General features: G+C 42.9%; 2 protein-coding genes across 4 annotated transcripts in view; one reads left to right on the forward strand and one right to left on the reverse strand.

The window, feature by feature from the left end:
* The window catches only part of FYCO1 (FYVE and coiled-coil domain autophagy adaptor 1), an 80,217-nt gene that overhangs the window by 17,458 nt on the left and 38,081 nt on the right, over window positions 1-24,678 (reverse strand). For all 3 annotated transcript variants that reach the window (XM_054991171.1, XM_054991172.1, XM_054991170.1), the window contains exons 13-15: window positions 23,464-23,660; window positions 21,635-21,779; window positions 1,879-1,974 (exon numbers count right to left, since the gene is read on the reverse strand). In XM_054991171.1, the coding sequence (XP_054847146.1) occupies window positions 1,879-1,974; window positions 21,635-21,779; window positions 23,464-23,660 (438 nt within the window). The remainder of the gene's footprint in view (window positions 1-1,878; window positions 1,975-21,634; window positions 21,780-23,463; window positions 23,661-24,678) is intronic.
* Window positions 12,053-17,055, forward strand: CXCR6 (C-X-C motif chemokine receptor 6). The gene is made up of 2 exons (XM_054991173.1): window positions 12,053-12,106; window positions 15,187-17,055. Exon 2 carries the CDS (start codon window positions 15,189-15,191, stop codon window positions 16,218-16,220), a length of 1,032 nt encoding a protein of 343 aa, XP_054847148.1. The 5' UTR covers window positions 12,053-12,106; window positions 15,187-15,188; the 3' UTR covers window positions 16,221-17,055.

The following is a 24,678-nucleotide window of genomic DNA, read 5'->3' on the forward strand; positions in this document are numbered from 1 at the left end:
AGGCTTCACTGTATCCTGAGGAGGTTCTTTTGCATATGGATTGGTACTTGATGTGCTAATCTTCTCTGCAGGGCTATTGTCAAGGATAGAATGTTTTGTTAGCCTGGTGTTTTTCAGAACTGGCAACCATGCTCGGTTCATTCTTAAGGTTTCTTCTTTCCTGTTGAAGTTTTGCTTATGCTTGTGAATTTCAATGGCTTCCCTGTGCAGTCTGACAAAGTAGTTGCCAAGACCACGGCAATACAGCCCGGAAAACCCACAACAACCATCGTTCTCCGGCCGTGAAAGCCTTCGACAATAAATCCAAATATATTTGGGAAAATCTAGGAATCACATTTTAAAGGTTGCTGCAGCATATTTTCCCCCCTTTGCATGTTTCGCAGGCAACAGAAGGAGGGGAGGGGGGAGGAAGGCAGTGTTACTGTGTGTTGTCTGTGTTGCTTGCTTGCCATATGCCGTTGCTAGGTGTGGCTGGCTGCCTTTGTACTACTGGCTTGCCAGGCTGGCTGCTGGGATTCTCTGGTTTGACATTGGTTCTGTTGGGCTTGTAACAGTGTCCCTTGGTGCTTCAGTTTGCTTCTGCTGGGATTCTCTGGTTTGATGTTGGTTCTGTTGGGCTTACATTGGCCTTGGGTTCTGTCAGGTATCTGTGAGTGACACTGGTTCTGTTGGGCTTGTAACAGTGTCCCTTGGTGCTTCTGTTTGGTTCTGCTGGGATTCTCTGGTTTGACGTTGGTTCTACTGCGCTTTCCTGGTTCTGTTTGCATTGGGAGGCTTTTGGTCAGTGATTGCTGCTGTGTGTTTGGCTGAGGCTTCCTGTGTCCTGGAGAAAGCCCTGGATTATTTCCTCCCACAGGAAACAATGGAGAGTAGTTGGGGGCACCTTGTTCAGAGGCCTGTAGATTTGGACCCTTTGTTCCAATTTGCTTAACACTTGGGGGGTCTTTAGAGGACAGGCAGAACTAGGGTCCCTGCAATGTTGGTGTCATTGAAAAATGGCCCCTCCAGTGCCCCAGAAAGGTTCCTCCATAGGGAATAATGGAGCTGAATATATTCGGAATTCCGTATAAAACCTGAATCGAAGTACTATACCAGTATTTTTGGACCCGAATATTGGGAATAGCAAATATATATGGTATTCCGGATACTTAATCCAAAAAATTCCGATTTTTTTTTGCAGTGCACACTCCTGCCTACATCCCTGTACCATTAAGCAGTAGTAACACATGGAAGTCGTTGGGCTACACCAATGTAAACAGTTTATTGAATCACATTCTAAGGGTGAGGTAGAAGTTAAGGTTCGATTTTTTTGTTCTTCTGTTTTTCCTGTCAGAGCTACAACTCATCCTGCCAATAACCGATGGCAATTTCACAGGATATACAAAACTGCAAGGTTCAGGAGGGCATTTTTATAAAGGATTTACAATTGTTGCATAATGGAACAGCTCAGGAGGATCCTTTTATAAAGAAATAGGATTACAGTTTATTACAATGCTGACTGCATACATCACCTTGCTTTTACTGCATTGTTTTCTGCCTTTGTAACCATATTCTGTATTATTCGTATGACATGCCTTAGACAGGGTACTTTTTGTATGTTTGATTGCAATACTTTGTAATCTGCCTTGAATCTCAGTGGGAAAGATGGACTACAAATGAAGTAAATAAATAACTGAGACATACAAGGCACTAAGAATAAAAACTGACTTACTTCTAAAAAGGGAGATAATATAGCTGATGAATTCTGTATTATCTGAACGATCTCCAGTTTTGCTGCTTTTAGGATTAGAGATTTTGCCATCAACAACCCTAAGCAGCCCAGTGGAGTCCTGCTCATGTATGCAGGATACAAAAGACCAAGCAATGGGTTTAACTTACATCAGTTCTCCTGACTTTAGCAAGCAGATCTCTGCATCTTGGGCCATTTGCAGTTCTTCAGATTCATCAAAGATAGAAGAATTATAGGTGCTGTTGCTGGGGAGGAGAAGAGAAAAAGAGACCATAAACAACTATTTTGCAAAGTTATACACTGCAATCTCTAGTCACTGATTCCCATACATATCTGTACACATCTACCTGCTACATCTTAGAATTTATTTGAACATTGGTTGCCAGAAAGGCAGGTTAGAATTCCTAGATTATAATCAAAATTCCCTTTATTAGCTAGACTAGGATTAGATTCTCAGTGGAGATTTTCTTTTTTTTTTGCTGATTGTTAACCTGGATTTTTGGTGAATGCAGAATGAAAAAATGCTGAGCATGTGGAATGGAAAAAAAGTCAGGAAGCAGTTTGGAGACTGAATCGGTGTATTTTGACTGTATATGCATAAGTCTGGAGTGAAATCGATGCAGTACGGCACCAGAATTGATGAAAAAGCTCCATGCGGAAAAAGCCCTGGTTTGCACTACAGGCTGTGTTCAGTAAAAAGAGAGGCCTTGCAGTATCCCCTCCTGTACTGTTTCAGTACCATCCCACCTGAACATATGTTAGAACCTGAAGGGTAGTGCTGAAACGATCCTGTCCCCAAATTCTCTTCAAAACTCTCCTCTGCGACTCTTTTGATGGGTAATTTTCTTTCAATATTCTCTGGATGTGTAAATTTCCAGTGACTATTTTATATTCAGTATCAGCATTAGAGATGGGCACAAACAGAAAAAACCCCAAACATGATGTTCGTTGTTCGTTGCCGTCCACGAACAGGGACTCACGAACAACCACGAACATGGTCCTGTTCACAAACATGTTCGTGGTTGGCTGTTCGTAGGGGCCAAAAGAATCAATTTCATACCATTTATAATACAATGAGTCAATTTACAAGTGCAATTGAAAGTGCAAAGTGCTGACAATTCATAAATATTCCCACAATATAACAAATTCATAAATATCCATTCACAAATGTCCATACAAGTCCATACAAGACAACATTTCATATATGAGCATTCTCCAAATAGTCCATAACTTCCAGGTAAATCCTTGATGAAACAGTTTTTTACTTTCTTTCCAGATTTTCTTTCTTATACATTCATAAATATAAAGTAGAAAGGCTTTCCTGCCATGAGGTGAGTTATAAAAACCGCAGTCAACCTCACCCCTGCAAAACTCTCGTGGGGTGAGTTTGTAAAGGCAGCAGTAAATCTCATTTCTGCGTAACCTTCTCCTGTATAACAATAATGAGGTCAGTTGTAAAAGCAGCAGTAAACCTCATTCCTGCATAACCCTCAATCTGTGGCCGGCTGCAAGCAGATTTCGCGCTTGCTTCTTCAGGAGTCTATTTCAAAGCCCCCATGGGGAACACCCTTAAGCACTTAAATCACTCAACCCGGACAAGGCGGCGATGTTTCTTCATGCTGTTGGCTGTTCGTAGGGGCTAGCAGGCTCTTCTCCAGCCATCATCCAAGGCAAGATCCCAATTGCACCACTCCCAGAAACCTGACGTGAGCAGGCACCAGGAAAGGTACCAATAATAAATAATAGCTTGGCCCAGAGCCTGGCAGCAGCCCTGGAACTTGAAGGAGTAGATCCCTATCCCATCACACACAAAGAAAATTCAAGCTCCAATGTACTCTCCCGGTCTCTCTCTCAAAACGCCAACAGCAACTGTCTTTCCCTCACTGTCTGCAAAACCAGAGCTAGGAGCCCCACTCCCCCCTGCTCTTTGCTTCCTTGTAACAAATTTGAAGCTCCACACTTGAAAGGAAGACCTGCCTATCAAGCTAAATTGGGCTTAGATTGGGGTTTCCAGGGCAACAGCAGGAGTTCAGACAGAGTTCAGACAATCCCTGCCTAAGTTGCCATGGGAATTGATTGCAGGTGCCAGACCATCTGGCTTGACAAACAGCAACGAACGAGGCTTGCAACGACCGCCTGTCTGTTTAGAATGGGGCCTCGCAAACAGCTTGTTCGCAAACAGCAGATTGAGCTGTTCGTGGCTTTTTTTTGTTCATATTGCTGTTCATGCCCATCTCTAATCAGCATTGGAAGATTTCATGGTAGCCACCTACTTTCTAAATTATCTGTCAGCCAGAAGCTGACTATGCTGTTTTTCCCCCTTCAGTGTTCATCAGATAGCCAATAATGATTTATTTACCATTCACATTGTTTTTACTGACTCAGCCTTTGGGAAATGAATCCTTTCAAGACTGGTTAGGTATTTAGACTTCTTTCACACATTCCAAGAAATTTTCTGTCTAGGCAAGCAATATTACCATTTCTCGGAAATGTCAAGTTCAAGCAAGAAAAAAAAATGACAATGAACAGAGTCAGACATAAGCTGTGGGCTTTTTTAAAAAAACCACAGTAAGTATTACAAGAAAAGATCAAACGAGTCTTGTCAAAATGTGATAACTAAATAAGCAAAGTAGGTCAGCATTGTGGTATATCTTTGGCTTAATTTTCAATGAGGTGGTAAAGCTGGGGGGTGGAGGCTAAACCACTCCAGACTGCAGTGGGATTGCAGAAGATGTAAGGTTTATCTATCCAGAAAAGGTTACCTCTACAGATAGCTAGAATGTCAGAGAGAAGACTAAACGAAAATGTTTCCCCTGACTTCCTACATTTTCTATAGGTGGGGATTTATGTGTGGGTGGAGGAGATGTAGGAACACTCAGTCACCTTGATAAGAACTAGGCAATAGTGATACTGAAGGCACAAGCTAAATTTCCCTGGCTGGTGACAGCAGATTCTCTTGATTTTTTTCCACCCACTTTATTGGGAAACAACAGTAAATGTGTTGCATTATCAAAAAGACCCCACGGTTTATGAGAATAATGGCACAATAATAAACACCGCTGGAGAGGAATTGCCAAGAAGATACTGCTAGGCAGCTTCCTTCCATTAAATAATTAAGAAGCATCAATATAATGTATGTCTATCCCCAAACTTTTCTGAGATAGAAAGATCATGGGCCTTGGGCCTATATAGACACGTTGTGATATCACACATTAGTCAGGCATGCAGTGAGGAACACATGAGCAGGCTTGCTGCTGGCCCATTGTGCACATAGTCTTTATATTCAAAATTGTGAGAACTGGCCCTATCAGTGTTTTCACATGAGGAAAAAAAGTATCTTTAAACAGTTGTCTCATTTGCTTTTGTACAGGGCTCTTGTGTGTTTAAAAGTGACATGTAAGTTAGAAGTTCAACAGGTGATTTTTACATCGTCTCCATGGCAGGAAAAGCACCACATGCTCCCATTTCTAGGAGCCCTGAAGTTCCCTCTGATCCCAGCGCACTGCTGCAGTGCAGAAATGCCAGTATAGTAATATGTTCTAGAAACAGGAAATCATGCCTACTGGGAGGCCCAGCAAAGAGAAAACTGTGAAGCTGCAAGTTTCGGCGGGTCCTATAACTGTACCCATGGGCTTGTTGAAGCCCTCCCCCTGCATAGGTGAGCCACAGAGATTGAACATCCTGCTCCTAAAATAAGAGGCAGAACCAATAGGAGCAAAACTGATTTTTAATAGCAAGCTGATCTCAATGGGTTGGATGCAGAGCAGAAAGGAAAAGGCATTGAACACTTCTGGGTGTTGCTGGACCTGTTTTATTCTGCTGCACAACAGAGCAGTGGTCCACACCCCTTCCCCCCGCTTGCACATTCTGCAGGGGGCTGGGTGAAACTTGAAGGGGTGTCCAAGACAGTGTGTGGCTGTTCAGAGTGGGCGGGGAGTGGTCTCTGAAGGGGTCCCACAGTCTTCCTCAGTACTGCTGGCATCTGATAAGCCACACATGTTGTTAGTGCATGGGAGGCATCCAAGGTGGATGCTAGGATGCTACTACCATGAGTGCAGCAGAGGAGAAATTGTGGAGCCACATCCTGGCCAAAATTGGGTGGCCCACCAATTGGGTCATCTTCCTCTCCCTTTTGCTATTTGTATGGGGGAGGGGGGATCCAGACCTGGGGCTTTAGCCTCTCTCTCCCTTCTTCCCAAGTGAGATTTGAACCAGGAGCCCCAGCTATGCTATCCCAGTGCTTCTGCACCAAGCCATGCTGATCTGTGTGATATTCTCTGGTCTCCTCCATATAGCTGGAGGTGACATCACAGTTGCAGTGGTGTGTCTAGTCCCTGCTGGCATGTCTCTTTGGAACCGCCTCTACTGGCTCTGGGATTAGGGGGCTGGTCCTGTGTGCTGGAGGATGAGAGTTCAAGCCTCTGTTCTTACGTTTCCAGAGAAAGGGGGTATGTGGCTCAGAGCAGGTGTATTTGCAAGTGGGTAGCGCTTTTACTGCCAGTCTGGCCCTCATCAGCAATGGAGTAGGTGACCTGTCTGCTGCTGGGGTGTGTCTCTCTTCCAGGCTGGGGAGGAAGTGACTTGAGCCAAGGACCTCTGTTGGGGTGCCGTAGTTGTGGGGTCTTTCCACCCTTTCTTCTGGCTTTCCGGGGTGTGTGTGACATTGAGAGGTAGCAGCTACATTCACAACTGGAGACTGGCTCCGCCTGTAGCTGCCACTCATGGAGCTATTGTGTGATTGGCGGGTGCAGCTGATGTTTCTATGGAGACTGGAGAGCTTGCTCTGCTGCCCATGGCTGGCTAGATTCATCTGTTGGTGTCTCGCCCTGTGGAAAGTCCTTAGGTATGCAGGCAACTGGACACCTCTGCAATCATGCCCCTTAGGATTGCACTTTCCATTACCTACTGAGTGAAGAAATATTTCTTGTTTTCTTTGGTATATCTAGTGCTCATCGATCAAGAATGAATGCCCTTCCCTCAGCAGTTTTGGAGGGTAGATACAACAAAGTACCATATTCTAACAGAACGTGCAGATGCCCATATGATAAAACTGAAACCACTAAACATATGATTATAGAGTGTCCCATATTAAATGAGTCGAGGGCTAGCTTAATCATCCTTCTAATTAAAAATATGGAACCTCCTAATATGAGAGCCCAGGTGACATGGTTACCATTGTATACAAATGATTCCATTACTCTTTCGGTGGCAAAATATATAGGGGAAATAATTAAACATCGGAAACGTGATATCAAGTAAGGTTCTTCCCATTTTAATTTCTGCTGAAGGCAATAGCTGTATGAGCAGTACTAGACAGACAGACAGACATTATTACCCATCAACTTAATTGGGTGACCCTAAATTCTAGTATTACGGGGGCAGGAGAGGTTTTCTTGGCTAACTTTGTCTATCCTATGCATAATTTTATAAACTTCTATCATGTAAAAAACGATACCATGTAAAAAATAGGAAACCCTTGAGATGATAAACGTAAAAACATTCTTGTTCAAGCTGTCTTTCAGTGTAATTTATTCATATTGTTGCAATTGTGGAGCAATATACGTAGGTATAATTAATCGATCATATACATGATACCATCATGAATGTGTGTGTGTGTTTGTATGTGTATCTCCACTATGGGTATTCTGTTCAAATTACAAATTAGTTTTTAGTCTTCTGGTAGTGGCAACAAAATTTTGGGCTCCCTCCCACCTCCACCCTGCTCGTCTTTTGCTATTAAAAAAAACAAAACAGGAAACTCCAGAGATGATAATTCTTATAAATACCAAATGCTGCCTCCAGCATCAGACTATGCTAGATATGTAGTCACACAACTTCTCCCCTCATTTCAAGGTAAGTGCCTATCTCATTCTTGCTTCAAACTGAAAATGATAATGCATTCACAGGATAGACAGAAGAAGTCTTTGCAAGACCTAGTTGGTACTTCTAACCAGTTTGTTGTGTTTCAAATAGGGAATTTCTTTCATTTTTCTTTGATTCCGCATTTTTATATTTATACTTCCCATGCATCTTTCAAATAAGAAATATGACACTGTTTTGTCGAAGGCTTTCACAGCCGGAGAATGATGGTTGTTGTGGGATTTTCCAGGCTGTACCAAAACCACGGCTATACAGCCCGGAAAATCCACAACAACCATGACACTGTTTGTTTTCTTGCTATGCAAATGCTTACCTGAGAATGCTTAATTAAATAAAGTGTGGTCAGAAGGCACAGGACATTTGGAGCATTTGTTGGAGCCATGTATTCTAGTCACATCTGTACTTTTGCATCTGCCCATGCTGAACTCCATACAAATCCACACATGGGTATATTTGTTCCCTTGCTACTGCCTGTCACTACAATATTGTGCAATGCAATAAATAGCTTCTCATGCTGGCTAAGCTACTACTACTCTTAATTCTCCTCAAAGTAGGAATCCAGTCCTCCTTCCCTGTTTTATACAATACAAAGACTAAGAGCCAAGCTAGAAGTGACGAATTACACTTGAATGGCAAGTGAACAGACTCACATGTATTCCTCCCTGTTCACTTGTACTTCACTTGCGCTCTACACAATTATGTGTAGTGCAAGTGAACAGGGAGGAATACATGTGAGTCTGTTCACTTGCCATTCAAGTGTATTTCATCACTTCTAGCTTGGCCCTGACACATTCTTCAGATGAGTAAGGTTCAAGCCTAAACAAGAATCAAGCTCCCTTAAAGACCAACTCTTTGTTGGTCTTTAAGGTGCTACTGGGCTTGAGCCTTAGTCGTTTACTGCAGACCAATACGGCTACCCATCTGAAACATTCCCCAGAGAAAATTCAGGATAATTAAACCACAGATAAAGGCCAATCTGGCTGGGGCCCCCCTTGGTAGAGTACTTAGTAGAATTAACTAACCCTGTTAGTAAGAAACTACTTTTAAAATAAATACTTGTATCCCATCCTTCCTCCAGAGCTGATGGAGGTGTACATGGTCTCCTACTCCCCTTCACTTGGCACAGCAATTGTGATTCACTGTTGATGATGAATACAAGGCCACCCTGTGAATTCTGTAGCTCAGTTTGGATTTGATGGGGGAGGGGGGGTGCGTCTCTGAAATCCATACCCAGTCACTATTCCACACGGGTTAGCCATCATTTGGATGATAGCTATTCAGCATCACTGTTCCAGCTTATGACACGATAAAAGGATCTGATAAAATGTGAGGATCCAGGTTTGGAGTCCTGGTCCATGAAGCTAATTCAGAACAAACAAAAAGATGTACTTCTATACTCAACAGGAAATTAACTGTGGAATTCACTGCCTGTAGGTGTAGTGATGGCCACTAAGCATCAATGTCTTGAAAAGAGAATTGGACAGATTCATGGAGCATAAGTTCAGCATTTGCTACTAGCTATGATGACTAAAAGGAACTTCTAGATCCTGAGGCATTAAATCTCCGAATGCCACTGATATAGAAGGAACGCCAGGGGAAGACTTGACCTCTGTGACCTGTTTTGTTGGAGGTATAATTTGTCTGACAGGATTCTAACCAAAAGCATGTTTTAAACTTGAAGTTTGCTTTTGTGACAACTCCTTCCTTGGATTTATGGTTATATATTTTCAAATGTATTAGAATTTTAAGATTAAAGGTATTTTTTAGAGATACCACACACATATCTATTCCACCCCCTTTCATTCAGCATTATATTTTATACCCCCAGGTCCAATTCCACCTTCCATCCAGGGCTTTGAAAATAAGTTACTTCAAAACTAGAATGATGAGAAAACAACACCAAACCTATAGGGACAATTCTAAGTTAACATAGAAAACATGGCATCCAATAGCTTAGCCCAAGATCATCACATTATTATAAAGCAAATATAGGGGGTGCAACTGTCATAGAATTGACAGGATTATGAATCAGACATTCTTAGACTCTGTTAAATGTATTCAGAATGAGATCAAGGTTTGGTTGGGAAAGGGTGGAATTATGGGTTATCTTTCTTCATGTAGGGGTCAGTTTTTAAATAACCTGTCTCTCAGAACACCATTCTTTTTTTGGGTGTAACATCTCACTTAAAATTCACAAGAATATCTCTTCCTCTCCAGGGAGACCCATTGTTTCAAGCAATGACTCACTCCTGGAACCTATTTCTAAATATGGTGGCTTTTCTCGTAGACCATTTGTCCATATGAGACCATCATACGTTCAGGATACTACTAACTTCATTAACAAATTGGGTGAAATATTATACATTGGCAGTGATGTCCTTTTTGTCACTCTATGACGGTTTTTCTTCCCACTACACCATTGCTTACCCCTCCTTTGTGATCTGGATAGGTGCTTTAATTTGTCCTTCTGGCACTTATACTAGAAACTAGACATGAAACAAACAAACAAAAAAAGCCACAGCATTCACCACAGAAGGCATTGTTAGGAAAATGAAACGCTGTCACCTCTATAGTGTTGATTTGACTGGATTTTCTGAGAAATAAAACATTCACCTCTATAGTGCTTTGGCTGGATTTTCTAAGAAATAAAAACATTAGCAGACAGTTTTTCATTGATCATAGGCCCTTCTCTGTGGCTGGGATGCAAGTGACTTGTTCCTCTTCCTGGATCCCCATTGCCCTACTTTTTCGTCTTGTGTGTTTTCTCCAGACCTGAGTCAGTGGTCCTTATTCTTCCAGCCCTGCTCCTTACTCTTCCTGATCCCAGTTTAGTCTGCCTGCCGCCAAACCTGAATGCCCAGCCATGCATGTCTGTCCTTGGCCTCATGTTTTCATAGCACTGAATAATGAAGCAACCAAATAAACCAAAATCAAAAACATGATGTCCTGTCTCAAAGCATTTGCACAACAATTTTATTTCTAGTTTGTGGGTTATATGTCATATCAAGCTGCCCTCTACTGACCATTGGCCTCTCAAGGTTAGCATCATCTGCTCTGACTAGCAGTGGCTTTCCAGGGTCTCAGGCAGAAGTCTTTTGCATTACCTGCTGCCTAGTCTGTTTAAATGGATATGCTGGTCTTTGACTTTGGGTTTTTCTATAATAATATGTTTATTGCTTTTCCGGCCGAAGCCATAAGCCATACAAACACCAACAAAATATGAACTGTACACTTGAACATACCCAATTCACATAGACATAACTCGTCATTATCACTTTAAACTATCTAAACTCATGAAAATCTTGTTTCTTTATCACCGTGGCTAAAAAGGAAGCCACTATGGCAGAGGTTTGATTATCAGGAAAGTTATCAGACAATAACACTGAGATTGCCCAAGGAAGGAAGGGAAGCTTTTCTTTTAACATAATAGGAATAATAAATCTCTCTCTTTCCTTACTCTACTTAGGGCAAAAAAATATTATATGATCCAAAGTCTCTAACTTTCCTTGTCCACAGTCACAAGCTCGTTCAGAATAAGGGAGTCCAGAGAAATGACCAGAAAGCACTTTAGAGGGGAAAGAGTTAAGTCTAGCCAATGTGAAGGCTCTGCGTTGAGCTGGAATCTTTAAAGAATAGCAGTAAGATGGAATAGTCTCTGGGGGTGAAAGTCCCAGGGATAAGCCCGAACATGTACGTCTGGCTCCCTGGAGAGTACTGCTGTAATCGAGATCCTTTAGTTTTAATTTTATAACTCTGAGGGCCTCATTTGTCTGTACAGATGTTATATCAATATCCAGAATTTTTAGTTTCTGGTTAATTAAATTAGTTCGGCTACTCTTATAGGTATCCTGCGAGATCAAATGTGCAAAACCTACTTTCCCTGAATTGTCCTTGTAAATTTCCTTGTTCAAGAACAACTTAAGGGCTGTAATCCATGCTCTCTTCTCAATTGAGGGTTGGGCGAATTCCACCCTAAGTGCAGTACCTGCTACGCATCTCGGGACTGCCGCTATCTCCCTCAAAAATGTGTGTAGAGGGGTGTCAAGGTTGTCGGATACACCTTCAATCCACACTCCACACTTTGGGTTTTCCTGTGTGTCAGGATGATGCTCTACCACTGAGCCATATCCCCCCCCCTTCTCTTCTTGCTATAACTCTACAGTCTGCATAAAAGGGTTCTTCCCTTGCAAATGAGGGCCCTTCTCAGTTGCCCAATAGGGAGAACCAGCAGAGTTCACAGACTCAAAGTACAATCATGAATGCAAAACACTATTCCCCTCCACTGCCCCAAAGACCATTCAAATTCCCTTCTAATTGGCTACTTTGGCTACTCTGTTGAGCTACAATTAGATTACTATTCTAAGTTTTTAATATACCTATTACTCTGTTATTATGTGTCATGCTATAGCTCCGTTTGAGACATGCGTTTTTGTTTCAGACTCCAAGAGAAACCACTTCTTGGACCACCTCTGGCTTCTTCCCGGCACACCTTGTGAAGTAAGGCTGTTTTACTCAATACTGCCATAGGTTTCTTGATTGCAACGGCCTTTTAATTATGATCTTTTTGTAATATTATTTAGAAACAGAAGAGATTAGCAGTTTTTCATTACAACTTTTCTCCAAGCCTTTTGAAAACAATCTTGTTATGAATATTCCTCCAAACCAAGTCCAATCATACAACTACATCTCCTCTCGTAATTTCTCCCCAACATCAGTTTCAAGAAGGAGACATGGGAGCATGACTTTGGAGCAGAAGCTGAAGTTAAAATATGTTAGTTGACTACTACCTTACTGGGAAGGGGTGGGGCTGAATGGTGAGGTGCTGGCATTCATAAGGTAGAGTTTCTGCTCTTTGCATATCTCCTTGCTCCCCTCCAAGATTGCACAGTTTGCAGGATAAACAAATTTACACAAACATGCATGATCCAGAGAGGCTGCAATCTAGTTGTTAATTCATATCAGCAGATTCAGATCTATATATGCTTGACAGTTCTTTATGTAAAATCAGGACTTTAGTCCAGCGGCACCTTGGGGCCAAGCTAGAAGTGACCAATTACACTTGAATGGCAAGTGAACAGACTCACATGTATTCCTCCCTGTTCACTTGCGCTCCACCTGCGCTCCACTCGATCGAGTCTGTTCACTTGCCATTCAAGTGTAATTCGTCATTTCTAGCTTGGCCCATAGATACTGACAAGATTTTCAGAGTGTAAGCTTTCAAGGGTCAGAGCTTCCCTCTCTAGACACCAAGAGATAAGGGAGCTCTACTCTTAAAAGCTTACACTCTGAAAACTCTTGTTGGTCTCTAAGGTTCCACTGGACTAATATCCTGATTTTAAAAAAAGAAGTCAAGCATACATAGAACTGAATTTGCAGATAGGAATTAACAAAAATGCTGTGACGCAAGTGGTAGGAAGGACTGATATCAGTATCTGCTCTTGAGTCAAAGACAGGATGCTGATAAATATGAGATTTGGTTTGATTCAAACTCCATGAACTCTTTCTCCCCATTCCTTCTATCAGAATTGCTCACACATTATTTTTTCTCTGTTCTTTGCTGTGGCCACCAGCATCTTCAGCTTAACTACCAGCCTCCACATGGTGCCATGTAACACCTCAGAAAGTATGGCAACTGATTAATATCCCTGTGCTGTATTGATGAACGAACACATGAATACTGGAGAGATGTATAAAAATATCAAAATTCATAATGTTAATACCCTAAACCTCACTATGGTTCAAATCACCTCATCCTCTGGACACATGAACAGTGAATCAGACCAAAGGTCTCTCAAGGACACTACTGTCTACTCAGTCTGGCAGAAGCTCTCCAGGGTTTTAGGTGGAGGTCTTTCAAATCACCTCCTTTTAAATGGAGATGGCAGGGATTGAACCTGAGATCTTCTGCATGAAAAGGAGATGCTCAAGCACTGAGCCACAAGCTCTGAAGGGGACTTAGTCATGGGATATGATTTCAGAATTGTCCTGAAACTTCAACTTTTGCCAAAACATGAGATATAGTCATCCCTTTCCTGACTATACTAGATCAGGCATATCCACGAAACCATGAAAAAACCCATAGCAGCACAGAGACAAGCACTCTATTGTTTGTTATACAATCATATACAATCACAATGGAAGGGAGATGAGATCAGAGACAATGACCTTTCCAGAGCTTGTGGCCTTCCTTCATTAAATTCATTTCGGTATATACCCCTTGAATATGTATATAAATCACAGGTTTGAGTCAGGTCAGAATCTGCTAGTTCAAGGTAAGCCAATTGAGTTGCTGCTACAGCTAATGAGAATGGGTTGGAGCCAGATGAAAATTTCCTTTAACGGAAGACACCTCCATCAGCACAAGACAATTTCCTGCCTCCCCAACCCTGCTGCAGACCACTAATCTCCACAAAATGCTGCTCCTGGAGGACAAGGGGTCCTCAGGACCAGTGTGAATGGAAAATCGGGGGTCTTTAGAGGGAAGGGAAAAATTGCCCCATTAGTAGAAAATTTTGTCTGGATTAGACATGGGCATGAACCAAAAAAAACCCCGAACTGGGAGGTTCAAGGTTCGTACAGTTTCATGAACCACGAACTTTCATGAACTTGATCCCTTTGGAAGCAAAACGTTTGGATTTTTTTCTCTTTGCAAAGCCTGAAATATGACTTTGAGGGAGGGAAAAGCAGCTATTTAATCCTTTCCTGGCTTTTAAAGCCAGGAGGAAAGTGCAGTAATGCTACAATGTTGCAATGCTACAATGTTACAACATCGCTACACTTTCTTGCCTTTGGAAAAAAAGGGAGTGTGTGTGCACACCCCAAAGGAAGAAGGGAATACCAAACATTTAGCCCTTCCCTGGCTTTTAAAGCCAGCAGGGAATAAGCAAACTTCTGCAAACATGGGAAGCCGAACAGATATTGAAACACTTTAATGTTCCAGCCGGCATTTGAAAGCAGCAACACTTTTCTTGTATGCAAGAGAACTGTTGCTCCTTTCAAACCCCACAGCTTTTTCAGCTCATGGGGGATTCCCCTCCCATCAGCTGAAAAGCAGCTGGGTGCACACCTCTACTGCAGAAAGCTCATATCCAGTTGCCTAGGAAACTGATTGATCAGCACCAGGCTGTCTGCAGTGATGAACCAAAAATGAACCAAACAAACCAGTCTAAAGTTCATCCTGGTTCATCAGAAATGGGCTCTGACAAACCGCTGCTTCGCGAACCATAAACCGGCCAGGTTCGTGATGAATTTTGGTTCATATTCCAGTTCGTGCCCATCTCTAGTCTGGATCCAACTCAATATTTGTAAGTGCCACAATACTGGATATAAAGAATCCTATTTATTTGCAACTTGGTCTAAATAGTGTGGGTTCAGTTCTTCTGTATATTCAGTCCCCAAAGGAAACAGTATCTACTTCCTTTCCTCTCCCTGGAAGACAAGGCACACAAAGCCCAAGCCTACTGATGGTGTAGCCTAAAAAGTAAGATAAAGAGTTTAGCAGCACTGTAGGGACATGACATGCTATCAGCCATGGATTCATGTAACGAAATGCTTTTTGAAATGCATGTGATTTACAGGTATGGACACCGATGAAGATTATTATGCATACCTCAGTGCCATGTACAAAGACAATGATGAGGAGGAGTTTTTTTTAAAGTTTAGCAAAGTTTTCCTAATCTGCATGTACTCGTTCGCCTGCATCTTTGGAGTATCTGGGAACACACTGGTTCTCATCGTTTTTGTTTTCCATGAGAAAGTGAAGACAGTTACGGACATATTTTTAGTGAGCTTGGCAACAGCGGACTTGTGCTTCCTTGGTACACTGCCATTCTGGGCATATTCTGCAGCTCATGAGTGGATCTTTGGTACTCTGGCATGTCAAGTCATTCGAGGCTTCTACACCTTGAATCTGTATGGCTCCATGTTGACCCTCACCTGTGTAACTATCGAGAGGTATTTTGCAATTGTCCAAGCCACCAAAGTCCACATCAGCCCACTGAAGAGGACAATCTGGGGCAAAACAATCTGCATATCCCTTTGGATCGTTTCCCTGGCATTTGCTCTGCCACAGTTCATATACAGCACACAGGACAAGTATGACAAAGTAGTGTGCCGTGCAAATTACTCTACGCTTCATATGCAACAATCCATTGAAGTCACTCAAATGTCTCTCGGCTTCTTCTGCCCCATGATTGTTATGCTTCTTTGCTATTTAACCATTATTAACACTTTGCTCAAAGCGAAGGGTTTCCGCAAACACAAGTCAGTAAAAATAATCTTCGCAATTGTCCTGACGTTTATTTGTACACAGGCACCATACAACTTGCTGAAACTCGTCCGCGTTGTGGACCGGCATGTCCTTCTCAGCAGCCATTATGAATATGCACTGATCATCACAGAAGCCGTTGCTTATTTCCACAGCTGTCTCAACCCTGTCCTCTATTTCTTTATTGGAGTGAAGTTTAGGAAGAATTTGAAGAAAATAGTTAAAAATATTGGGTGTGCCAGACATCAACAAACCACAAAGCAATGGCAAACAACTGAAGACGACGGCTCAAAGACCTGCACTGCTTCAAACAACATCGAAGAAACAAGCCTGCAGCCACTGTAAGAGGAACAGGCCCCAATGTCCTGTGTGCGGCTTCATTCCAGTCACTCATGAAAGCCAGGGCCTCAAACCACATCTCAATGTTACTGTCATGCCTATGAAAGCTTCCTTACATTATGACAAGGGTATTCATTAACCTCACTGCATTCCTGATTCCAGTGCTTTGGGCAACTTCTGAGAAAGGACTGAATTGTGCTTAAGCCTAACAGCTTCATGAAGGACACCAATAGGAAGATTAAATTGAAATGTCTTATTTACCTCTCTATATAACCCAATGCCAGTTACAATTGACTTTCTGACTTTATATAAGAAACTGCAAACCATATTTACAGCGTGCATTATTATAGCATGAACCTTTTATTTTTGAATATGCCTACAGCAGGAATCTTTTAAGCATTAAACATTAACGTTTCTGGAAAGCAAAAGTATAGCGTGGCATCATGTAGCCCTTCTTGATTTAGTTCTGTCTTCCACTGAGGACATTTGAATATACATGTAGTTGCTTAAATACAGTCAAACTATTTGGCAACGGAGCTCAGCAGAAACCACCAAAGCCTCAAGCAAAGGACCACTCTGCTCAACAACCCATTTCATGTGCCTAAATCTACTGTGCATTGGATTCAGGCTAAATTTCCTGTTAACAGAAAGTATCTTGAGGGGGCAGGCAGATTTCAGCGAACTCACTCCTGCTATAGACCTCCCATTTGCCACTCCTGCTGGTTCTGAGGTCCTCCCACCCTCCGCCAGGAGCAGAATTTTGGAGAGATCAATGGGTTGCAGTGGGACGAAGGAGGCAGGAAAAGTTCTGTTCAACTGATAGAAGTGCCTTCTGTTAACAAGAAATTTAGTCTGAAATGAGGAAGATTTCCTTCAATCTTAATAAAATCCATATTGAAAAAGCATTCTGTGTGATAATTGTGTATCTCATGCATAAAGCATCACACTCAAGTGATTATATATGATACACATTTGCCAAGGAACCCAAGATGGAATGAAATGTGCCACTATCTATTTTATTTTTTCTTTTAAAAAGTGTGCAATACTAACAAGTTCCAAAGACTCTACAAACAAGCTTCATTCTGTGACTCAATATGAACGTGCGCAGATCGGGAGAAGGAGGGCACAAAGGAATGAGAGGGCCACTGCTTGGCTCCCGTGGCCCCTTCTTATGTGCCCATGGTAATGCTGATTGCCACTCTGGGGTCAGGAAGGAATTTTCCTCCAGGCTAGATTGGCTAAGGATCCTGGAGAGTTTTTTGCTTTCTTCTGGGCATACAGCAGGGACCACTGGGGGAGTTGAGGAGGGGGGAGATAGCTGTGAATTTCCTGCATTGTGAAGGGGGTTGGACTAGATGAGTCTTGGGGACCTTCCAGCTTTATGTTTCTATATTTCATGCTAACTGCCACCTCAAAACATTTTAATCTAATAATTTTGTAAATTTTGAAGGAGACACGAGAGTATCAAGGACACTGGTTTTGCAAGGAGTTCCAGACCCCTGGGACCTGGGCCAGCTAAAGGGAAGGGACACAGGTTGCCCGGAAGGTCCTGTTGCAAATAGCAAACCAGATAAGCTGCCATCAGCTCCCCAGTCTATCCCTAGGCTAAGGAGTTAGGGAGTAAAGCTCCAGAGCCTATTAGGGAATTAGCCACAGCAAAGTAAGCTTGCAGGCAGAGTTCACAGCAAAAGAATAGTGGTTTGGTAGGTGGATCTCAAGCACACATAGGGTGAGTTCAACAAAGGGTTTATAACTGAGGCTTCAGAGGGCCAAGCTACAAGTGACGAATGACACTTGAACGGCAAGTGGATTGATTGGAGCGCAAGTGAACAGGGAGAAATGTACTTGCCGTTCAAGTGTCATTCATCACTTGTAGCTTGGCCCCCAGTCTTAATAACCCACCCAAGGTAAAAATATAAAGGTTTATTAATTCAACGTGCAAGGTTATAACACACAAGACACAAGGTGAGCACAAACGAAAAAACCTACAGCAGTAACCTCTACATACCACACTGAATTCTTAGGAGGCAAAGCAAGTTGGTCTCTCAATCGTAGCAAGCAAAGGTCCCTGGTAAAGGGTGCACAAAACAGCAAAGCAAAAGATGGAAGCTTCAGTTCTTCTCATCAAATAGAGCCAGAAGCAAAGCAAAAGAGCATAGGCAGAGGTCTGAGGCAGACGCTCACCACAAGTCACCACCACTACCATCTTCCCTTCCCAGCCACTTTGGTGTGGTGGTTAAGAGCGCAGGACTCTAATTTGGAGAACGGGGTTTGATTCCCCACTTCTCCACTTGAAGCCAGCTGGGCGACCTTGGGTCAGTAACAGTTTCTAGGAGCTCCCTCAGCCCCACCCACCTCACATGGTGTTTTGTTATGGGGATAATAATAGCATACTTTGTAAAACGCTCTGACTGGGTGTTAAATTGTCCTGAATGTTGTTGTTGTTGTTATTCTCAGTCAACCCCTTATGAAAGAAGGTGAACACAAAATTTCAAATTCTGCCATAGAATGCAAACAAATTAATAACAACAACATTTGATTTATATACTGCCCTTCAGGACAACTTAATGCCCACTCATAGTGGTACACAAAGTGTGTTATTATTATCCTCACAACGATCATCCTGTGAGGTGGGTGGGGCTGAGAGAACTTTGAAAGAGCTGTCAGGGCCGGATCAAGGGGGGGAAGGGGGGATAGTCTGCTCCCAGCACCACCAGGGAGGGGGCGCTGGGAGCAGCTGCCAGCAGCCAGAGGGCTCAGGCAGCAGTGCGGGCAGCCTCGCAGCCCCCTGCGCTGCCTTTCGCCTGCTCAGCAGGACAGGGGGCGGCCGGCTTGCCGCGCACCCCCTGTCCTGCAGGACAGGCAAAAGGCAGCGCGGGGGGCTGTGGGGCCGCACACGCCATTCACCTGCCCCGCAGGACAGGGGGGGCAGCTGCCCCCTGTCCCGTGGGGCAGGCGAATGGCGCGGGTGACTGCGCTGCCTTTTGCCTGCCCTGCAGGGCAGAGGGTGCGCGGCAAGCCGGCCACCCCCTGTCCTGCGGGGCAGGCGAAAGGCAGCGAGTGGGGCTGCGAGGCCGCCTGCACCATTTGCCTGCGAGGAGACGAATGGTGCGGGCGGCTACCCAGCCCCGCACACTGCCTCCGTCATTCCGCCCTGCACGATGACGTCACCAAAGTGACGTCATCATGCAGCGCGGGGTGCGCGTGCGCACTGCGCATGCACACGAGGTGGTCAGCCTAGGGTTGCCCTGGGCACAGGCAACCCTAGATCCGGCGCTGAGAGCTGTGACTGACCCAAAATCACCCAGCTGGCTTCAAGTGGAGGAGTGAGGAATCAAACCCAGTTCTCCACACTAGAGTCCTGCTACTCTTAACCACTACACCAAACTGGTGTAAGAGAGGAAAAGCAAAGAGGAAAAGTAAACAATAAACAAGAAATGACCTATGCACAAATAAGTTTTCTTTTTCTGTGTTCCTACAAACAGAACGGTAAAGTAAATATCCCAAAGCAACCAGCAATATTCTTCAGGAAAGCAGATTTGGGGTGGTGCCTATCAAATGTTAGCAACAACGACAGTGTGCTTATATACTGTTCTTCTAAACCGATTAATACCCCCCTCAGTGCAGTGAACAAAGTCAGCGTTATTATTATCTTCATAATACAGCTGAGAAGTTGGGGCTGAGAGGAGCTGCTTACCCAAGGCCACCTGCTGAGCTCATTAGCAGGAGAGGGATTTGAACCAGCCGAGAGCTGATCCGCATCCTAACCACTTAACAACTATGCTACTGCATCTGCTAATTTAAAGTCCTAATTTAAACCGCAAGTGCCTGTACATCATCCATGGATCCTCTCTTCTTTAAGTGGTGGTGAAATAGACGGATACCTATCCTTCTACCACCGATCTAAAGAACATGTGGCAGAGGTGCTCCACTAGAGGCCTGCCTGCATATCCTCCACATCTGCATACACTCAGCCCCACTTCATTGATGAGGAAAGCTTGTATGAGTGGCCTCCACATGAACACATGAAGCTGTCTTACACTGAGCCAGACCCTTGACCTTTCTTTTTGCTCACTCTGGCCTTTTTCTTATCTATTCTCTTTTTTCTTGTGCTTTTTTGAAGCCGCACAGTCTTCGCTAACTTTGCGGATGTGCCGTTTTCATCACTCCCTGACTCCTTTGGATGTAAAGGGCAGGAAGGTTTGTATGGGGCAGTTTCTTTAGAAAACGATTTCAACAATAAAACGAGGAACTTGCATTGCCAAGGGCCGTAGTCATAATCTACTCAACCGTGGTACCCAAAGGGTCAATAAGTATGTGATGGACCTTGAGCGTCCCCTTTTTTACATCACAGGTTCATTATTTTCTATTAGTATCACCAGTGAGGAAACTGATACCATTAACCAAGCTGCCATACAGAATTCTGCTGTCCGGATTCTATATCCCACACTTCAAGATGAAAAAACACCTTGAAATTCAACATGCTTCAGTAAACCCAATTTTTTTTTTAAAAAACCAACATCTTACACATGCAGTGAAGCTAAACTCAACTGTTGCCAATGTATTAGTGTCTAATCCTCAAACCATATGCACACAAATGAAATTCTTCCCTTTGTCAGTTCAATAGCAGAATTCTGGTGTGGTGCTATGCAAAGGAACCATAGACTCACGTACTCCTTCCCTGCCTTCTTCCCTCATGTGCTCCAATTCAGTTTGTAATTTCCTGTTCAGTGCAATTCAGTTTTGCTGCTATAACCAAACCAGCAAACAATAGTTTGTATTTGCACTCCAGACCAGGATTGCAAATTATGGTTTGAAGCTGTGGGCAATCCCGGTTTGAAAGGCTCTCAAACTAATTCTCAAATTAAAACAAAAACTCTGAACTATAAAATACTGGCATGTATCCATTCACTCTGATCAGCAAATTGTTGAGCCTTCCTCCAACTTTATGTATTTATATAGATACTTATACCCCACTTTTTTCCACAACGAGGATCCCACAGTAGTGTCGAAGGCTTTCACGGCTGGAGAACGATGGTTGTTGTGGGTTTTCCGGGCTGTATTGCCGTGGTCTTGGCATTGTAGTTCCTGACGTTTTGCCCACAACAACCCACAACAACCATCCCACAGTAGCTTACAACATTATTTTCCCCTCCTCTATTTTATCCTCACAATTACACCCCTGTGAGGTAGGCTAGGCTGAGAGCAAGTAACTGGCCCAAGGTCACCCAACAAGCTTGGCAAAGTGGGGATTCGAACCTGGTTTCCCCAGATCCTCACCTGATGCTCTAAACTCTGCACCAGCTTTATGTAACACTGTAACATAACACTGTAACACTGAATGAAGAGCTTCTGAAGTTCTGAAGAAGGCTACTTGGCCTAGATTCCTTAATGACTTTGTTTAACTAATGTTTACTCACAGATCAGTCACACTACGCTCCAGGGATTCTTCTTCAGTATGGCTTTCGTTATGAACAGAGTCCTCGTCCTGTAATTGGCCCACTTCCTCATCTGTAATTATATCAAATGGGGCTTCATCGGTGGGCTTGGAAGCTTCAGTTGTAACTGTATCAAAAAAGAGGGGAAGGCGATTAAGAGGAAAGGAAAGGGGTTAAGTTTTTATAATGTTTATAGAGCTGGAAAGACTCTGAATCCCCAGTACTGTTATCTGCACAGTTGGAATTTGGTATTCTGGCAGTTTACTGTGCAAGAACAGAATTTGGCTGCATAAGAATCCATCCACCTACCTATCCTTCATAAGGACACTGCCATCAAATTCTCCTGAACTGGAATTAAGGAACAAAAATATGAGATCCCACCAAGGCAGAACCTGTTTCTACAGAAACGTATTTTGACTGCCCCCCTTCCCCGTCCTGCCTATAAGCCTAAAATATCCATGATGCAGCATAACCATGAATGAAACAGGAAAGTGAGATAACATTGACAGCCTATCTTCTTGATGCTCTTGGGCAAAGGCACTTCACTCACAGTGGATCTGCAGCATTGTGATCTCAGGGGAAGAGATAGCAGAGCAAAGGGAAAGCAGCCAGAATCCAAGGAGCTGAAAGGATCTTCCACAGAAATCTTTTCTAGTAGGTAGCTGTGTTGGTCTGCAGTGGAACAGCAGGATTTGAGTCCAGTGGCACCTTAGAGACCGACTAGATTTTTCAAGGGTATAAGATTTCACAAGCCGAAGTTCCCTTCTTCAGATACTGTACCTAAAGAAGGGAGCTTTGACTCTTGAAAGCTTTGAAAAATCTTGTTGGTCTCTAAGGTGCCACTGAACTTAAATCCTGCTGTTCCACAGAAATCTGGCCAGGTAACAAGTTTCATGTTAATTGTACCTAGAAGAGTTGTATACATCTTTATATTCTCATTCTTATAGGGGGAAAGCCTGGAAACCTATGCCATATCTGGCAAAGATTTAGCAACTGAGAAGTTACTGATTCTTGTGGTAAATAAGGGTGAACTGAATGGCAGGAGCAGTAATTTCTCGTAAGCTACTACTCTTATCATTTTATGCATATACTGTATTTGTCACACTACTATTTACTAGTATTCAAAAATACAGAACACAGTCCACACAATACTTTTATTAGTACCAACCAAATCACACATAACTGTGTGAGTTTTCCAGGCTCACACACTGTTATGTGCCGTTTGGCTAGTCCCAATAAAAGTTACTAAGTAGACTGTGTTCTGCGTTGTGGATTTTACTATTGGACTAGCAGGCTGCTTGCAACTTCTCTTTGCTAATATACTATCTTCATCTATGAGAAAAGATACAGTACTGTTCCATGTAAAAGAGAATACCTAATAAGGGAACAAAGATTGTATCTCATTGTCTGGGCAAAATAACATACTTATATTAAAATGCCGCTGCTTAAAGAAAATGGGTTGAATCCAATCAGTTTTTCTACTGGTGAAAAAGAGAGGAAGGGTCCCCTTTGAATACCAGAAAGGGCTATGTTAGGGGATCATGGGAACTACATGGACAAAAGCCATGTGGAATAGGGGATGGAGAAAGGAGGGGAACTGAGTGAGATAGATGGCGGCTGGATCAAACCCAGCAGAAGTTGTTTTAGAATGTCTTCATCCAGAATTTTATAATATAACTGTAATTTCCTTAAGGAAGACTGTTCTGCATTAGGGAATACTCCAGTGTTAGTTCTATTATGTAAGCTTTTCATACAGCCACAAAACATCTACTGGGGAACTGACTCCCATGACTATACATAAGGGGACTCACCAATCACTTTACGAACCAGAGACAACGGTGAGGTGAACAGACTCAATGGTTCTTCTTGGCTTGCATTGGATCCGGAGTCACCCGAGGCAACATTTGATTTCTTAAAGCAAGCTCGACAGCAGCGCTCTTTCTTGCCAGTGTGTTTCGACATGGCATAGTGGTTGCAACAGTAATAGCAGAAAATGCGTCCACAAAGTCTAAAAATAATCATTTTTAAAACAAAGGAGAAGGTCTTCCATGTAAATTCTAAATGAAAACATTTAAAGGATGATTTTTTTTTAGCACAATAACATGTCTGGCTTTTCTTTGAAATAAATGGCAAAGCTTTAATCACAGTTAAATGTATATACGTGCCAGATCCCTATTTTATCCAGTTCTCCAAATAAAATTGCCCTTCTTGACTGAGCAATCTATCTCTAACTCAAGCACACACTTACATCCATGCACTTGCCAAGAATTCAGAATACTTGGGGGAGGGGGAGGGCAGAGTACGTGGTAAATATCTTAGCTTCTAAGTTCTTGTACTACGATGATGTACCATCATCACACAATATTTACTCAGGAGTACCCGCTGGTGATACAAAAAGTCCCCAAGGCTTCATCATGTTTAACTAAGGCTGTCAAACCCATTAAAGGCTTTTCAGTAATGACATTGTCTTGAACCACTTATTCAGTCGATTAAACTATTAGGCAATTGCAGCATCTCAATACGAGCAAAGGTATTTCATGAAGTTTTACTTAACTAAACTAGAAACAAAGAACATTGGTGAGGAAGAAATAGTTTGAAAGTATTCATTGAGTCAAAAGATGTCTATAAAGGTAAAGGTAGCCCCCCGTGCAAGCACCGAGTCATTACTGACCCATGGGGGGACGTCGCATCACAATGTTTCTTGGTAGACTTTTTTTTAATGGGTGGTTTGCCATTGCCTTCCCCAGTCATCTGCACTTTACGCCCAGGAAACTGGGTACTCATTTTACTGACCTCAAAAGGATGGAAGGCTGAGTCAACCTTGAGCCAGCTACCTGAACTCAGCTTCCGCCAGGATCGAACTCAGGTCGTGAGCAGAGCTTGGGCTGCAGTACTGCAGCTTACCACTCTGCGCCACTGGGGTCTTTTTAAAAGATGTCTACAATATGCCATTTCATTAGGAAAACACCCAAACATGGAACATTTCATTTATTTATTTACTTCACTTATACCCCATCTTTCTCCCT

This window comes from Eublepharis macularius, chromosome 11 (assembly GCF_028583425.1).
Source record: "Eublepharis macularius isolate TG4126 chromosome 11, MPM_Emac_v1.0, whole genome shotgun sequence".
Taxonomy (NCBI): Eukaryota; Metazoa; Chordata; class Lepidosauria; order Squamata; family Eublepharidae; genus Eublepharis; species Eublepharis macularius.